This window comes from Malaclemys terrapin, chromosome 3 (genome assembly GCF_027887155.1).
Source record: "Malaclemys terrapin pileata isolate rMalTer1 chromosome 3, rMalTer1.hap1, whole genome shotgun sequence".
NCBI classification, from domain to species: domain Eukaryota; kingdom Metazoa; phylum Chordata; order Testudines; family Emydidae; genus Malaclemys; species Malaclemys terrapin.
In genome coordinates this window covers 115,461,913-115,479,953 of record NC_071507.1, presented here as the reverse complement: position 1 = coordinate 115,479,953, position 18,041 = coordinate 115,461,913, and the positions used below count along the sequence as shown (strand labels likewise).

The 18,041-nt window shown below is 38.6% G+C and overlaps 1 protein-coding gene across 9 annotated transcripts in view; it reads right to left on the bottom strand.

Moving 5' to 3' along the window:
* The window catches only part of TRDN (triadin), a 284,763-nt gene extending 271,292 nt beyond the window's left edge, over positions 1 to 13,471 (bottom strand). For 7 of the 9 annotated variants that reach the window (XM_054021581.1, XM_054021584.1, XM_054021582.1 and 4 more), the window contains exon 1: positions 13,031 to 13,470. In XM_054021581.1, coding sequence (XP_053877556.1) covers positions 13,031 to 13,052 — 22 coding nt within the window. In that variant the 5' untranslated portion in view covers positions 13,053 to 13,470. Of the gene's footprint in view, positions 1 to 13,030 lie in introns of all 9 variants that reach the window. The other 2 variants (XM_054021587.1, XM_054021589.1) reach the window with 2 other exon arrangements.
* Positions 13,472 to 18,041: the final 4,570 nt, after the last annotated feature.

Sequence of the window (18,041 nt, the reverse complement as noted above, 5' to 3'; positions counted from 1 at the left end):
CGGTACTCCACCAGGGCGAAAGGGGCAGGCAGAGTCAACGAGAGGGCATCAGCCATCAACTTACCACAGTGAAGACACCACGGCAAGTAGATCTAAGTACGTCAACTTCAGCTATGTTATTCACATAGCTGAAGTTGTGTAACTTAGATCGATCTGTCCCCCACCCCCAGTGTAGACCAGACCTCAGTTTCATTCATGTACAGACAAGGGCCAATTGCAGAGACTGAGAATTAAAAGCAACCACACTAGATTGCAGTAATTAATACTGTTTACACTTTATTAAGTTAATTCTTGTTAGCTAAACAAATACATTCTCCAGGATCATGCCATAGAAAATCAGTGTTGGAAGGGACCTCAGGAGGTCATCTAGTCCAACCCCCTGCTCAAAGCAGGACCAAGCCCCAAACAGATTTTTGATCTAGATCCCTAAATGGCCTCTTTGAGAACTGAACTCACAATCTGAGGTTTAGTAGGCCAATGCACAAACTACTGAGCTATCCCTCTGTCCCCAAACATCACTGAAATTGCACAAGATTTTTTTTTCCCACTGAAATGCATGTGACTCTGGAATTACTTAGTGGAACCCAAGTACGTCTATCTTCAGGGCAAGCTGCAAGTCCTATTTGCCTGTCTCCAGCTTTTTTAAGGGAGAGAAAGAGCACTTGAGATAAGGAAGTATTACATTGTTTGCATTTATTAATAAGCAAACTTGTATTTTCATTGTGAATTTGCCTAGATACTGAGAAAAGCAAATTAAAATAATATGATGAAAATGTAAAGAGCAAATTTAAGTGGCTAAGGCCAAATATGGAATAACTGGAAAACAGATGATGACTCAGTCCTGGGAAAATTTGCAATTAAAGCTGAAATTATGTCTTTCATATGCCCTATGATGGTTCTATTTTACAGGGCAGCACAGGTTACCTTAGATTGCAGATGTCATACAAAACTGTTATGTCTATGAACAACAGAGCACAGCATGAAAGAAGTTTTAGGCCTTAATCCTGTAAAAATGTATGCATATCCTTAACTATAAGCACATGAGTAATCCCACTGGTTAATTATCTGCAGGATCAGGGCCAAAGTTTCTAAATTCTAATTAAAGACGAACAAAAGAGCATTTCAGGAAGATCTTCGTGCAGCAGGAAGAACAAAGTGATTGTATTAGGATATGGAGATTTTTGCGATTTAAGATTGGTGTAAAAATGACATTAACTACTGGAATTGAAGCACCTGGTGATAACCATAGGTGCACACTTTCCCTCTGCAAGAAGGATTGACTTCCCAATGGCAGGACTGACAAATACATGAAATTATTATTTTTATTGTTAGTGGCAGGTTTTTTATTAATAGGATCTGATGCAGCAGACGTTACCTGCAGTTTTCTAGGTTATGTAACCATTACAAGATTAATAATTTTGTGTTGATTTACAGTTAGCATAAATCCTCAGGAACTGAAACTATGTCCCCGTTCTTGAATTGACATGCCACCTCTTCTTATTATATTTCCAGGTCTGCTGAAATCAGGGAGCAGTAGAAACTAATAAAAGTCTGATCTCCTGTGGTTTACACACTGAGGGCCAGTTTATGCTTCCATTGAAATAAAACAAAACTCCCTTTGATTTCAATGAGTACAGGAGCTAGACCCAGGAAGTTGATAGGACACATGTCTGAATCTTTTGAAGTTCATAAGTAATAAAGCGGTTATTAACAGCAGTTCTGCCAAGTCATGTCATTTTATCAGGACTAACAAATATTGTTATATATTATTATTTTTGTTAAAGACTCAGACCCTGGAGCTCTGTGGTTATATGAACATCTCAGCTTTCACAATAAGTTTCTAGGCCTCACTGTTGCATAAAAATTGAAAATGTGAACTTTATAGGCTCAAACACCTGGTAGGGGGAGAGGGCAAGAGAAGAGACACAGAATTTATTAATTGTTAAAATATCACAATTTTTAAGCTAATTTCATTATTTGGGGGAAGGGAGGGCTCCCCCATGATATCTGAACACTTGGGTGGGCAATACGATGATTAAAAACAAAAAAATCACAATGGAATTTGAGTGAGCCTGACACTACATCTTTGAGAACTCTGATGTACACCGACACAGCAACATTTTGATTACATCTGAGGAAACCATTAATAAAAATTTGAGGAATTTTGCCTCTGTTCAAAAATAGCAAAATTCTCAAATGTAATCACTACTAAAAGCTATATGTAGGATCTTTTGCTTGCCTCATCATCCAAAACAGTTCATTATGAACATTTAAAAACTGTGCATTACTAGTTAGTTACATGTCACATGATATTGTCTTTGTTTGGATGATGTTTGCAAAATCACCTAATCAGCAGACAGTAAGAGTAACACAACATATATAAAACTAGCAACAGCTCAAACCACAAATATCAGATTCAATTATAAAATTTACAATTTATACTATGGGCTAGTTCTGCAATTCAAAGTTTGCTGTCACAGAATATTCAGGCTTAAAATTCACCTTTCCCAAGAGTATGCATGTACAGAGTTTATTCATTGGGATACCGAGGGGAAAAATTAAATACAAGAGGGATGCAAACACAGTTAAAGTAAATTTGTGCAAAATTTTGAATGAATACTCATAATGAAGTTTGGTTTTGTTAGTACTACCATAGTTATTAATTATGATGCCCTATATGACCATGGCCTGTTTTAGGATCTCTGTATTTATTAACAAGTTGAATACATTTTAAGCTCTTTAGGGCAGAGCCTGTCTTTGTTATATATCTGTGCAGTGCTCACCACAACAGAGTTCAGGACTCTAGGCACCAACATAAATACAAATAATATATACTAATAATTTTGAAATAGATCAAGTAGTTTTTGTGCTCTTGGCAATTTCTGCCAGGCAATGTTATTTCTACTTATTTTTTTAAATTGAATATAGAATACGGATGAGTGGGTGGAAATGGAGAAGTGCAATTAACTGAATCAGTTAGACTGTTTATATCTTTATATGCACATGCCTTCAGCACTTCTCAGTGTGAGATGCATTAACCTACACAAGATGATAAATACAGTATGGCAAATGTAATTTACGAGGAAAGTTTTTTTCCAATTTAATGAGAAAAAAAACTAATCCACATCACTTCTTTGTTCATTAAAACTAAAATTATATTTAAAAATATCATCAGAAGAAAATCATATATTTTCTTAGCCTGAATTTAGTTCAGCTAAAAATCTGGTGCTCATTTAGGCCAGAGTAAGGAAAGCACTTAAAAAACTTAGTCCTTATTGGCAGCATGTGCTTAAAGTTAAGCATATTTTAAGTGCCCTTCCAAAATACAGATGTTTTCCTGAAGTAAGGTCTGACTTATTGGTGGTTCTTTTCTTACGGGGATTTTCAAAGTCAATAGGGTCCCTATTTGACTGAATTGTTTTTTGTTTTTTAAATAGTTGTTTGCAAATTCTTCCTAGTCCTATATTTATAAACTTATCCTTTTTAGCAAACTTCTCTGCTCTTTAAAAGAAAACAAAAATAATCACACCAGCTGCCTAGGTTTCCTGAGCAATTCAACAACAAAATAACAAGTTTCAGAGTAACAGCCGTGTTAGTCTGTATCCGCAAAAAGAAGAACAGGAGTACTTGTGGCACCTTAGAGACTAACAAATTTATTAGAGCATAAGCTTTCGTGAAGAAGTGGGCTGTAGTCCACGAAAGCTTATGCTCTAATAAATTTGTTAGTCTCTAAGGTGGAACAAAATAACGTATGGAGAAAAAAAAAAAAAAAAAAAAAGAAAGGAATCTTTTTCATTTCAAACACAGAAAAGGTTATGAAATAAAAAAGAAAATATGAAAATCCTTTTGCTTTATGCCCTTTACATGTTTACTCAGGTAGGAAATGATTTGTTGAAAAAATATGCTTGTCATTTATTACATCTTTGGCCCTAGCACAGTATATTGCCACCTTTGCAGTATAGATGAGTGGCATACAATGTCTATAGCAATCAGTTAGCCAGTAACTCTCACATTTAGGATTAAAATCATACCACCTCATCCCCATAAATCCTTGCTGAAAGAGATGGTCAAGTGGAGTATAATGTGGTGCCCAATTTCAGGCTGCTTAAAAGTCTATGTATTTCATACTGCAGCTAACACTCTGAAAGGTGTAAAGGGTCTGGTGAGATCTGGTGTAAAAGGTACATTTTAGCATATATGCTAATGGACCTTGAGCCAGCAAGTACCTATCTCCCATGGATTGTGTCTGTTTTGGGATCTGGTTGCAGGGTCACAGTAGCAAGGACATGAGTCCAAAAAAATAATGCTTTTGTAGTGTTAGTATATTCCACGTAGGCCACAAAACAAAGAATTCCTGAATTTGGCTCATGAATACCTTTTGCTACAAAAACCTATACTAGGTTTACAAAAATTCTATATTAAGATTACTCTCTTCTTACAAGACAATCTCTACCAACAAAAGGGTACTTCTCCACTGGCCCTCAGCAGGTAGCGTAAACTGTGGCACAATGGTCTATCAATACATCACATTAGGAAATTTCCCTACTGGGATTAGGATTACAATACTGTTTAAAAGACAAAACAACAACATAAATAGTAAAATGCATGAGTGATGTTGTGTAGGTGTGGCTTTGCTTTTGCACTGTAGAAATCCATAGTTATACATATTTTTGGCTGCTATTGTGAAATACACAAAATCTCTAAGAAGAGCATGATTTTTTTACTTTCACTTTTTTCTTAAAAACAGATACATTAATACGTATGTTAATGTAGCACTATGGTTGCAGTTTTAAACATTCCATTTGACTTACCAAAGGTGTGTAACCTATGCTCACATTGTATCATATATGTGGTCTTTTAAATTACTAGTTATACTGTTATACTGCTTTAAGTCCCATTCTGCCTTCAGATATACTTGCATAGCAGCTGTAGCAGGAATTGACAGATGAGTCTAAAGGCGAACCTGAGTCCTATATGTAAAACAAGTTACAGGCCATATGAGCACCGTAACTTGATATATAGATATAAAATTAAATCTAGAAAACAAGAATGGAATATTTATGAGAAAACATTATGATAGATTTCTCACAATCAACATAACTATTAGCAAGGATTGCAACCAGACTCAGCTGTTCTGAAGTGCATAGAAAACCACAGCTTAAGCCTACGTAGTGGAATATAGGAAAGATATTTCATTTACATACCAAAGGATCCAACAAAGGCATAGATTCTTTGACAATTTGACTCCAGGCAAAGGTATGGGGATACTTTTGATGTTGAGAGAACACACGCATGTACAGGGAGTAGCCAGTCTTCATTCATTACACATATGCAAAGGATTTCTTTAAACTATCTTTGAAGATAGAAAGCAGAGGCTTCTCCAGATAGAGGGTTTGTCTACATTTCCATTACTTTATATTCTCTCTCTCTCTCTTTTTTTTTTTTTTTTTTTTTTTTTTGAAAATGGGTTCGAGTAGCACTAAATGGAACTTTAAATCTAGAGACAAACTCATACTGAGCTCTCGAGCTGACTTCACGAAGGCAAACCACAGGACTGAACTAGGGCTAATTCTTTCATTGCCTGGCCCAGTTGGGGGTTTAAACCAAGAGTACAAGTTTCTAAGGGCCAAATCCAGCACTAGTTGTAAACCCAAGCAACTCCACTTGAATGGAGCTGTGCCAGGGCTGAATGTGTCCCTAAATGGGTTTTACCAGATTAGATAGTTTGATGTGCCAGCTCTGCTTAAGCCAGCATGCTAAAAATAGTCCTCCCAACTGCTGTGTAGATATACCCAATGAATGAGTATATCAGTCATCCCTCGCCCCACAGAGAAGGGTCTCACTCCTTGTGTTAACTCACCTCCATTCCTCAGAATTTTTAATGAGTTTGAAGAATTATTCAATTGACTAGCACTTGCCCAACCATATTTCCCTGATAATCCCTGTACTTACACATGCAGCTGTGGTCTTTCCTCCGTTTAGGGAGTTGTGCTTCTCCCTGTCAAATCCTGGTTGGTGGCACTAGATTACAGAGCAAAAAATGGGAGAATCTTCTATAAAAGAGATCAGTGGAAAAGGAAAAATATAGGGCCAGACCCTCCACTGGTGTAAATCTTTCTACCTCCACCAACTACCATGAAGCTATACTGATTGGCTGAGGATTTGTCTCAGTGTCCAGAAGAAATTTAGGACATATTCGGACATTATGTTCTAGTTCTGCTGATGCTTGCATGTAACTTCTGTTACGTCCTTAGATCAAATTCCACCCTTAGAAGCACATGTGCATAAAAGGGAGGGTGTTAAACCCGCACAAATGTGAATGAATGCACTGAGGCAAGTTACTGGGTGCAAACATTTACTGATTCATCCTCTTGCCTAATGGGTGAATACATAATCTTGAAATAATCATGATCCCTAATACAAATATTTAGAGCAGATCAAGGACCAGGAATATGGGATAAAACAAAGGAAGAATATAACTGACTGATGATAGTTTCCAGCTAAGTCTTTAGATGCACATGACTCCACAGTTCATATCTGCTTACTCACTTCATGTTCTCTGCTACCAGTTTGACGGGTCAATGTAAAGCCAACAACAACAACTAAAAAAGGATAAAGAACATTAGGCTTGTTCTCCTCTGTTAGATTTCGTTGACCAGACTTTTTAATTGATTTCAAATTAGTAAAACACCAAAGAGCTCATCATTCTAAAGTCTTTAGGGCATGGAACCACTGATGCTGTTGCTCATCCATCTCTGCATCCTCCTCAGTTTTAAAAGACTGCTGGAGACACCTTTGAATCACAGAACTGGCCCACCTTCATACACTTCTCTAATGATGCTACTTTTTGGTTTTACCATTTGATCATGTATTTTATGCTATTTGAACGTATCAAACCACGAAATCCTCAGAACAACTCAACCGGGATGTTGGCAGGGTGAGGGGTTTCTAAATAAAAGTTATCACTATGACTATTTCCTAGCAATTAACTTTCTGTATTTAGACCATGAGTTTTAATCATAGAACAACAATGAATAAACAACAAAATAAAAAGTAGGAGTGAAATTCTGGTCCTACTGAGGTCCATGGAAGCTTACCTTTACTTTCATTGGGGCCAGGCCTTAACCTGGAGTGCTTAAAAAGCATTTAGCTGATAAAGTGAACATTGTCCACTTGTTCAATCTGCTTAAATAGAGCAGAAACTAGGCAACATTAGCCTCAAAAAGAAAGAGACAGCTTCTTTCCCACTGTAAGCAGCTGACCTGCCTCAGCTAGAGCAACTCTGGTTTCTCTGACTTTGATGCAACTTGGACTGAAGCCAGCCCTGTGTTATGAAACCTGCTTTAAAACAGAACTGATTTTTTTACTTTCCCAGAGTGAAGTTCAGGTTTTAGCTCTCAACGTTGTCACTAAAGCAGCTTCAATCCATCATTTTCAAAAAATTCCTAATGGACAAATGCTTAAAGGTGTTTAAGCACCAAGAGATTCCAGTAGGCACCTAGTGGGGTTTTCAAAAGAGCCCATGCACTATGTTCCACTGACTTTCAGTTAGTCTCCTCAGCTCCTAAGGTAAAATGTTCAAAATCACTTAAGTTACTTATTGGGGGTAACTGTGTTAGTCTGTATCCACAAAAACAGCCAGGAGTCCAGTGGCACCTTAAAGACTAACAGATTTATTTGGGCATAAGATTTCATGGGTAAAAAACCCACTTCTTCAGATGCAAATAAAAAGTGTGATCCCTAACTGATATAGCCATGCCAGCAGGCGGCCCCACTTTTACCAGTATTATTTCACTAAGGGAGACGGGAGGAGTTTTACTACACCAGTACAAAATACAACTTTGCTGGTAAAGCTGCATCCACAGTAGAAGCATTTTGTAGCAGGGCTTTGGAGCGGAGCCCGGAGCTGGAGCACGGAGCAGCTCCGGAGCAGTAGAGCTGCAGGTGTTTGCCTGGAGCTGGAGCAGTGCCAGAGCACAGCTCCAAAGCCCTGTTTTGTAGGGACAGTATATTGGTATTTCTGTACCAGTAAAGTGCTCCTAGTGTAGACGGGTTTCAGGTTCTGGAGTCACTTAGGTGCTTTTGAACATATTCACCCACTGTGTTTAAAGTAATCCTGGCACCTGGGAGTATTACAGCCAGTTGGTGGTGGAACTTTTTTTTAGTGTCCTTAGTGTAAGGCAATGCCTTAAAAAACAAGCTGGATACATCCTCAGTATGTTTCTACCCAGAAAGGGTAGATGTAGGGTTGGATAAAGTTTTTAGCTTTTAACGTTTGGGGAAAGGAATTTTTTTTAAAAGCTAGTTATTTTTTATTACAATACTACTCTGAATTTAACAGTAAGGACAATTTTACAGCGCATAAATGCATTGCTGGTATATAGACAGAACACGGAAAGCTTTAGGATCTAAAGAGCTCTAAGAACTCTAGGGATTTTCAATTAATTTTAAACTAAAATATAAAATTTGAAAACACTAGGCCAGATGTGGAAACATTGTCATATGTGTGTCTATCTGTCCACAAAATGCAGATTCAAGTTCGCAGCTACAATTAGTTTGTAAGCATTATTAGGTGCTTGGAAGGAAGTTAATTGTTCCTTCACAAAAAGGGAGCAGATTCAGGTGGGTATCAGAATCAGGCCCAATATATTATTCAGTAATATACATGTTACAATCTGATTAGTCAGACAAAGGAATATCTGCTTCATCCCTTTGCAAGGGCAGGATATGCCATTTGCTTCCTGATCAAGGATATATCAGGTAAGTTGAAAATTTTATTAAAGCTAATGTTAAAAAAATTACATCATATATAGGTTGAGAAAAGAGTGTCTGTACATCTGGGTATAGTGCTTAGATTATCCACAGAAACAAAGTTTGTTTTTAAAGTCATAAGATACATATAGTGCATAATCAGCAATAACCCAAATTTAGGTGAATGAATTTAAGAATACAGTTTAGATATTTAGCATCCATGCATTCGGGTACATTACTCATGAAAAAAGTTATACAGAGAGTTGGTGGCGGAAAGCAAAATATATCAATGAGTGAAGATTGTCCCTCAGTAATTGAGAATTTAGGATAATTTACAGAAAAAACAGTCCTTCAGGAAAGTATCAGTTACTTTCCCAACTGCGCTTCTTGTGATCTTAGCTGAACGAATAAGGAAGCCATTCTTTCATGTTATAAAATATTGTTAAACTTGTTTGTTTGAACTGAGAACATTTAGAAATGTCTTTTATGCCTTTTACACTTCTGAGTGAGCAGTCATTTGATTATCCTGTATGTGAACTTCTGGGCTATTGAAGGTTACATGTAGCTTCTGGCGTAAGCACACCCAAAGCATGTGTTGCACATCTCTATGACTCTATACTCTGGCCCCTCGTGTTATTTCTCATGTATCACTGTGATGACCTACATTATTTTTAAAGTGCGCAAACCTTGTTAAATGTGCATTTTTAAATGCTTTATGACTATATAACTTTTCTTACTTGTCTACTGAACTAAGCACAGGACAAAAATCCAGGAACTAATCCTGATTTTGTCACTGATAAGCTGTGGAGCCTCTAGTAAATCACTTAAGGCTAAACTGGCTCGTTGCAGTCTGTCCTGACTAATGGGCAATGTATAGATGCATAGCTACCAGGAGCAAACTAGAGACTGAACTATGACTGAGCATTTGTGCATCTAGACAGGTACATACCCGGGGCAGCTAGTGGCTCAGCCGCCACAGTTACACTCAATTTTTAGTGTGTTAGCTAGATCAGAGCTAGTGCGGGTATGTCTCCTCCAGCTGGGAATTACACTTCCAACTCTAAGTGCAGACATACCCTCAGAGAGACAGTTCAGATCCGGTTTCTACCTAGCTCCGTGGCATGCCTACCCCTGGCATAGACTATTTCCCCTCTGTGTAGGATCAGCTGTGTTAGCCAGTGCATTGCAAGACCAGAACAAAGGATCTCTCTTCATTCTTTAACCATCTGGGGAGGTAGGGAGCAAGCTGGTGGCAGCTTCTCTCCCTCCCATTTTATGACTTTTAATGCCACAGTGGCCAGCACACCGGAGTACGGTTCCCTTTATCCCTGAACATGCTGGCTCACAACTGTGCCCCAAACCTTTCAGTATATTTGCCCATTTGGAAATATAAGGTTTACCGAGCGCACAGGTGTGTTGTGAGGATGAAATAGTTAATGTTCGTACTGAACTTTGAATCATACCTAGGAATGCTACTTATTGCTAAATAATAGATTTTATAAAGTGCATTTCTGTTTCTAATATTGTAGATAAATGTTATTAAGAATGTGAGAAAACCCAGTTTAATCCTTTGGATTCATTTCATAAGCATTCATTGGACTAGAGTACTAGATATTTGGCATATATATGCAAGTTTTCTAAGGGTTTATGTAGACATCCTGTGAAGACAGTAACTCATTTTGTCATTTTTTTTATCCAATTATGTTTCGTTGCTGTGATCTTGCCATGCAACTTTTTAATTGAGCTAAAATGTCATCCCAGGTAGTATATGTAGGGCCTGGTGTTAGAAGTTATTATAGGGCTGGATCTTTACAGTGTTGTTCCATCTTTAATTCCAATTAATTTCAACAGCATTACATTTCTGGGCTAAAACTGAAGTTATGTAGTGATGAATCATGCCCTAAACATCCTTCATAATTAATGCTAAGAAGGGCATTATCTTGAAATGGAGTGTCACAAACAAGATGTCTAGATATTTGCATCAAGATGACATGACCCCAATCTACCAGATCTAGAGAACTTTTCCTTAGTTCAGCAGGCAAAATGGCAAAGGTAGCATTAAGGCCTCCTCTTCAGTCAGAGAACATATGGTTCCACACTCTCTTGTTGCCATGCAATGCTGTCTAACATTTATGTATGATATTCCATGAGGCAAATTCTGACTGACAGCCTGGATGATGTGGGACTGTCAGTATAACAAAGATAAAAGGAACAGTAAGTTTATTAAGGGCAGGAAGTCACTAACAGTTCATGCACTGGAAAGTTGTAAGATTTTGTTGCACTGTGGATTTGAACTTGCTAGCTCCCTCATTTGCAACAGTAACAACTCAGGAGAGATACTCCACCATGAAACTTAATTATCCCCTCAAATTCAAAATACAGTATGCTGCCATGGATTAAAACTTTATTCCACCTAATGAACCAGCTGTAAAAAATCAGATGATCGGTATAACCCTCCTCCACACACAAGGGAAAAGATGGCTTCCACAGCCCTATCAGCGACCTATCTACTGAAGATCAGTCTGCTGTGGAATTGACGTCCATTACCACCTGAAGCTGCCACTGCCTTACACAGGGCCAAAAGATACACATTATTACGGCTAAATAGAGCTTTTAAGTTTGACAGGGATGTTTAGAGTCTTCTTAACAGTACTAGGTATGATTTTTTTTAAAAGAACTTTTCATTTCAATTACCAGATGCCAGATTCAGCAACACAGAAACGCTATATAGATGAGTAATACCACTAAATAACATACGCTGTTGAAAAGCTTTGTGTATTTCATATTAATTTTAAGCCAGTCTTAAATTTAGAGATTGTCAGTTAGGAATATCTACCATAAGCAAGGAACTTTCCACAAGAACAAAAAACAAAGTAAAAGGACTCAACCAGACCTAAGCATATTCTGCCCTCAGATTCATGCATACAAGTCCCTTTAACACCTGTGGTACTACCCAGCACATATCTGAGGACAAATATAATTCTCCAGATAGCAAATACAAAATGAGCAGTGTTTTCACCAAATTTGGATAAGAATTTCTACATGAACTAATCCCAGCATTTGTGATAGAGCTTCCTGGCTGTGTCACCTGTTTTAGTACTGTTTGCTGCCAGGAGCAAATTATATACACTCATCCAACCACTGATGATAAAACAACAACAACAAAAGGCCACACGCAGCTCACCTGCATCAGCCTTATGTTTGCGATTGCTAACATCAAGCAAGAACACTGCAAATTCTGACACTTCTAATTTTGCAACCTATGGGAAATAGATTCCTTCACCAATAGTGAAAATGCCAATCCTCTCAAACAGAATGGTTCAAATTGAAGGATGAAAAGTACAAGTTTAATATACTGGAACACTATCACAAGCAAAATAAAAATAAACTTTCAGCAAACTGTCAAAAAGCTCTTTTTTTAAAAAAAGTCATTATTAAACTTAAAGATGATCAGTAGAGTGATCCACAATGGATGAAATTCCCCTAAAAATATTCAATATTTGAGTAAAAAAGGTGGAATTTTAAACAGCTTCCTTCTTGCGCTGTTGTTGATAAAATATTGTTAGGCATCTAAAAGGTATTTAAATATGAATGGCCAGGAAATATTAAAGTACATGAAATATTCATGTGTTAGGATAAATGTTTTGTGGTTTATATGATTACTTCTCATTCTTTGGGCCTAGCACTGGAGTAGTTATCCAAGCAATGCTCTCATGGGCTTCCATGGGAGCTTTACCTGGATAAGACTTGCAGGATCAGTACTGTTTACTTCAATTAACATTAAAATATAGGTTACAAATGTAGACCCTGGTCCTGCAAGTATACCCCTGTACCTCCACTGAGCCAGATGCAGGATCAGCACCACAGAGCTGATTTCTGATGTTCGGACATGGGTGAAACTCTGACAGAGTTCAATGCCAATTTTGCTGATGGGAGGTTTGTCTACGTAAGGAGTTCAGGACTGGACCTATTGGTATTAAATCCAACAGCTCCAGTTCAGTATGCATTCCCTTCTTGTATCACTTTAGGGTCACTGTCTAAGCTACGGTTGCTCAGGTTACATGACCAATGCTATTTTTAGAGGTGTGTGGTGATCTAGCTTCACTAACTAGCAGTGGAGTCTCCAGCTGCCAGACAAACACTTCTCACACAAAAACCCACCCTTCAGGAAAACTGCTATTCCCAAAAAAGCAATAAATCACACTGACGTGCTGACTCAATCACACTGTCAAAGTACAAATTGTTTTCAATTAATCATATTTGAAAATAGTTACAGTACCTTCTGTTGTAATCTCAGCCATAGCAGCGATCGTAAGAGATATTCTAAACAGGTCAAGTTATACCGGCAGCTTAGATAATACTTCTGGGTCACTGACTCTATCAGGAAATGCAGAAATAAAAGGTGGGAGGTCCTCCTCTTTTCCTATTCTGTTTCTTCTTTTGGAACCTCTCTGAACTTGTCTTCTCTGTAGAGTCCTGGCCCCCCCAGCACAATCTAAGCCTTTCCCAAGGCAATGCCTGCAGCTCAGACTAAAGTATCAGCTTCTAACAAAAATAGCCATGCCTCACAGTGCATCTTCAGCACGAGAACCACACACCCTATAAATAAAAATAAAAATTCCCAGATCCAAAGGGGACAGCAGAGCAGGGAAAGGCAGCAAAAAGCAAAGGAACTGGCAAGAACTGTTTAAAGCCCCTGCAGCTTCTCCAATATAATTACAGTTCTTTGGAGGAGGGGCGGGGGAGGTCAGAAAACATGAAATATAGAGTTCAAAGTAACCTTATCCCCATCTTAGCTCAAATTTATTCTTAGCACACTTAATGCTTGGCACATTCTTACTGGCCTTATTAGGACTGGGGAGGGTCCTATGACATCTACCAGTCAACAGCAGAGTGGGTAAATGTATGTAATTTTCTCCACTTTGATTCCCAATCCCCGTTACTGAGACACAACCAGTAAAGTCATTTTAGATCACACCACCCATTAAAAACTTTACCTTCTCTTTTGTTCTATTACTTCACACACCTCCAAAGTTAGTTGAAGCATTACAGAATGTTTGTAAATAAAATACTTGGATTAAAAGATACAGATTATATCCATTAACCTCCACAGTTATTAAGCAGATCAGATTTTCTTTCCCAGGCCTAATTCAAGGATCTCTAGCAAGTCAAATTTGGTGCAAAATGTGTTTAGAAACAAACAAACTTTTACAAAACTCAATATCAATAGATTTTTTTAAAAAATTCTAGTGGATTTATTAAAAAAACAAATACACTATCCACTGTAGTGCTTGAAATGCCAAAACTGGAGGGTTATACTAGTGGGCAATAACATGAAGTTGACAAAAAATTGTCCTTGAACCAGCATTCCTCAGCATGTAGAGACAGAGTCACATGAAATCAGAAACTGACTCTATTAGCCTTGTGACTGGTGAACCTACAGTCAGCTCATCTCTATTGCAAGGGCTGGCATTTGCTCTTCTCTTCTCCCCTGCACCTGAATTAAGCACCTAGTTATGTGGTAAGGTGCAAGGAAAGAAGTCTGGCATGGTGGGTGAGAAGCAGAAGGGAAGGCAAATGATTCAGAATGAGTAAGTGAGGACTCAAAAGAGGAGTCAAGCTGTCCCAGCCTCATACCAGCTTACTTCTCCTAGAACGGCACTGGCCAGCATGTGAGAGAGAGACAGGGTAACAAAGTCAGAGCTCTGCACACTGTTCACCCCTTGCATTGGAGGGGAAGTAGCAGTCCAACAGAAGTGAGTAAGGGATACATTTGCACAGGGGAGAAAGGAGGCACTCTATGGCCCCAGGGGCCCCTGCAGATCACAATTTCGCTGGAAGCGAGATTCTGAGCAGCAAGTTGTAACAAACCTAGGTAGGTTCTTCATTTGCAAAATGAAGGGCTTTTAGTATTTGACAAGCTTTAGTATTAATTCCTATTTCAGATGACAAATTGTATTGCTCATATAGTCAAATTACTAGTAAACATCTTTCAGGAGCTGATTTCCAAGTTGTCATGACAATAATGCTGAGGGAGGAGGTGGAGGCAGAAAATAACTCAGATTATATTCATAGGAAGTCGAAGAAAGGAGAAGAGACTTTCATACTAATTAAAGGAAACATCTGAAGAGCCAATCAAGTCCGTTTTTGTTAACAAGGAAATACAGAATAGGGTTTTAGATTGTCTGCTAACAAATTACACGTTTGGAGATTTTCCCGAGTTTTTTCCCCCTTCATTCGCTTCCTCAAGTTATAATCCTGTATTTATGATATCACAATTTCCACAGTATTTTATTGTGATGTCACACAGGATTAGGCCTTTCTGTAAACAAGTAACAGGAGCTGATGAATTCTTAAAACCCAATCCTACAAAATGAAGCTAAGGTCAAGCAAAGCATGTTGTGATGCAGTAAATGCACAGAAACACAGTAGGGTCAGAGACAAAAGCCTTTGCCCCAGCTCATGCTTCCCAACATTGCACTATGGGAGAACTTGCAGAACTGATGTAACTTGATGGATCCTGGGACTATATTATCAAAGTCTTACTGCACGCTTGGTCAAGGATATATACAAATCAGTATATGTTCACTCTGAACACAAAAAGGAAGTAAAACTAGGGCTAGGTGGGTGGTGCACATTGGGAGGGACACTAGTAAGTGGTAAATGCATATACAGCAGTAAGAAACTGATTAGATGGCTCAACTCCTCATTTCCTGACTTTCTAACATTTGGGTTTTCTAAAAGGTCTAGAAAAAAAATACTGATTTGAGGAATTAGCTGGATTTCAGTGATATAGGCTTTCAACCTTAAAAACCTAGTGTGTATGTGTGAGAGGTTTTGTTTTGGTTTTTTTTGCTAGAAGCCTAGGGCCTGGTCCACACTAAACCCCAACTTCAAACTAAGGTACGCAAATTCAGTTACGTTAATAACGTAGCTGAATTTGAAGTACCTTAGTTCGAACTTACCGCGGGTCCAGATGCGGCAGGCAGGCTCCCCCGTCGATGCCACGTACTCCTCTCGGCGAGCTGGAGTACCGGCGTTGATGGCGAGCACTTCCGGGATCGATTTATCGCATCTAGACAAGACGCGATAAATCGATCCCAGAAGATCGATTGCTTACCGCCAGACCCGGAGGTAAGTGTAGACCTACCCCCCAAATAGAGAAGATTTTCCTTTAGCTCCGGGTCCTGGGCTTTTCAGCTGTAGGATCAGAATTCTGTCCCTGCTTATACCCATGATTGGTCACAATTAGGTTTTTTGTGATCCTTTTGAAGTCTGTGGTGTCACAGATCCTTTACATGGTACTCAAAAGTTTATCCTTCATTCTGGGCTGAAATATTGTGAATAAAGCTTCTGAGATTTTGGAATCTCATATCTAAACATTAACCCTGCTTTGGATGTGAACCCAAGTCTGAAACTAGATCCAAACACAGCGTCTGATCTAGATGGGCATCACTTAGGACTCCTAGAGACATTTTCATACACTTAGATTTGATGTTTCAATCTCAGTCTCTCTCATAAGCCCATTATTTGTTCTTTAAAGGAGAGAACCAGTCACACTGTATGAAAGATCAGCATTACTCTGTCAACAATTCTTATTGGATATAGAATCAAATTAAGAAAGAACTATATGAAAATATAAATCCCGTCTCTCTAGAGGCAGACTGAGCTGGATTCAGATCAACCCCTCCAGCCAAGGATAGCTGACATGGGTCCTGTCACCTTGACACTTTAAAATAATTAAGAGACATTTGATCTGCTAGGTTTGAAGACAGGAAATTACTCCACAGCTTGATGGTGGAATGTTAGTAGATATAGAGAAAAATATCTACTGTACAGACAGTACACTTCCCCCTAGATGGTACAGCTGATTAGACTGTACATTGCAGAACTGCTGATATAACCTAAACCGGCATGCCTAATATGACAAGGAATCCTGTTGTATTTTTTACATCAAAAAGGGTCACAGATTATCAAGGATTGGAATCCCAGGGAAAAGGAGGAAGGATGATGTTATGAGACATCTGAATCCATATACCTAATGGACTGACTGCATAAAACTAAATCTGTATTGGACACAATTCCTATCCTTTAATCTGGTGGTTCTAAACCTGGAGGTATGCAGAGGTCTTCCAGGGGGTAAATCAACTCATCTAGATATTTGCCTAGATAACAGGCTACATAAAAAGCACTAGCGAAGTCAGTACAAACTAAAATTTTATACAACTTGTTTAGACTGCTCTATATACTATACACTGAAATGTAAGTACAATATTTATATTCCAATTCATTTATTTTATAATTATGATAAAAATGAGAAAGTAAGCTAGTTTCAGTTATAGTGTGCTGTGACACTTGTGTATTTTATGTCTGATTTTGTAAGCAAGTAGTTTTTAAGTGAGATGAAACTTGGGGGTACGCAACACAAATCAGATCCTAAAAGGGGTACAATAGTCTGGAAAGATTGAGAGCCACTGCATTATTCTGATTTACTCTATTTAAAATAAATTGTTTACTACAGCTCCCGTGGTTTTAGACTATTTGACACAGACTGTCCTGAAGCTGTGAAACAACCTTCAGCTTCTAAAAGATAGAAGAGAGGTATCTGGAACCTACCTGTCTTGGGATTCTGAAACAAAGTCACTTGTCTGCAAGGCTGCAATCCTAATGATATACAGGAAATGCCAAATGACCAATGAAGAGAATTGAGTTTAAAGGGTCTGAGGTGACATACTGGCCCCAAATTGTCTCTGCCAAAGATTAGAAATATATCAGTCAAGATTTGGAGATAATATTGGTATGCTAGCCAACATTTTCTCTCTCTCTCTCTAACAAGTTCTAATATCCAAGACTATGTAGATGTGTCAGGGAATCAGGTTGAGGGCAGTCTAGCCTCCTGGTCAGAGCAAGGGTCAGCACCCATAATCAGAGTCAGAACCAAGGCCAGTGGCCAGAACCTAGTATCAAGGAAGGCAGGAGCAAGGCTGAGACAGGACTGGAACAAGGCTTGGTTCAATGTAGGGTCTAGGCTGGAGCAAAAAGCAAGACCAAAGCAGGATCTGGAACAAGGCGAACACAGGAAAGCAGAGACTCTGCAGGCAAGTTCATCGAGAAGCCAGCAAGCTGTTGCTGCTGCTGGCTTTAAGAACAGGTCTGCTAGCTTCCTCAGATAGGCAGGTGGCTTTGCTGATGTGACCCAGCTGTGCTCATTAGGCTGTCAGGAGAATGAGCAGGTGCAGCTGCAGGGCCTCATTCCTGACAAGATGTTTTCCTGAACAGACCTTTTCTAC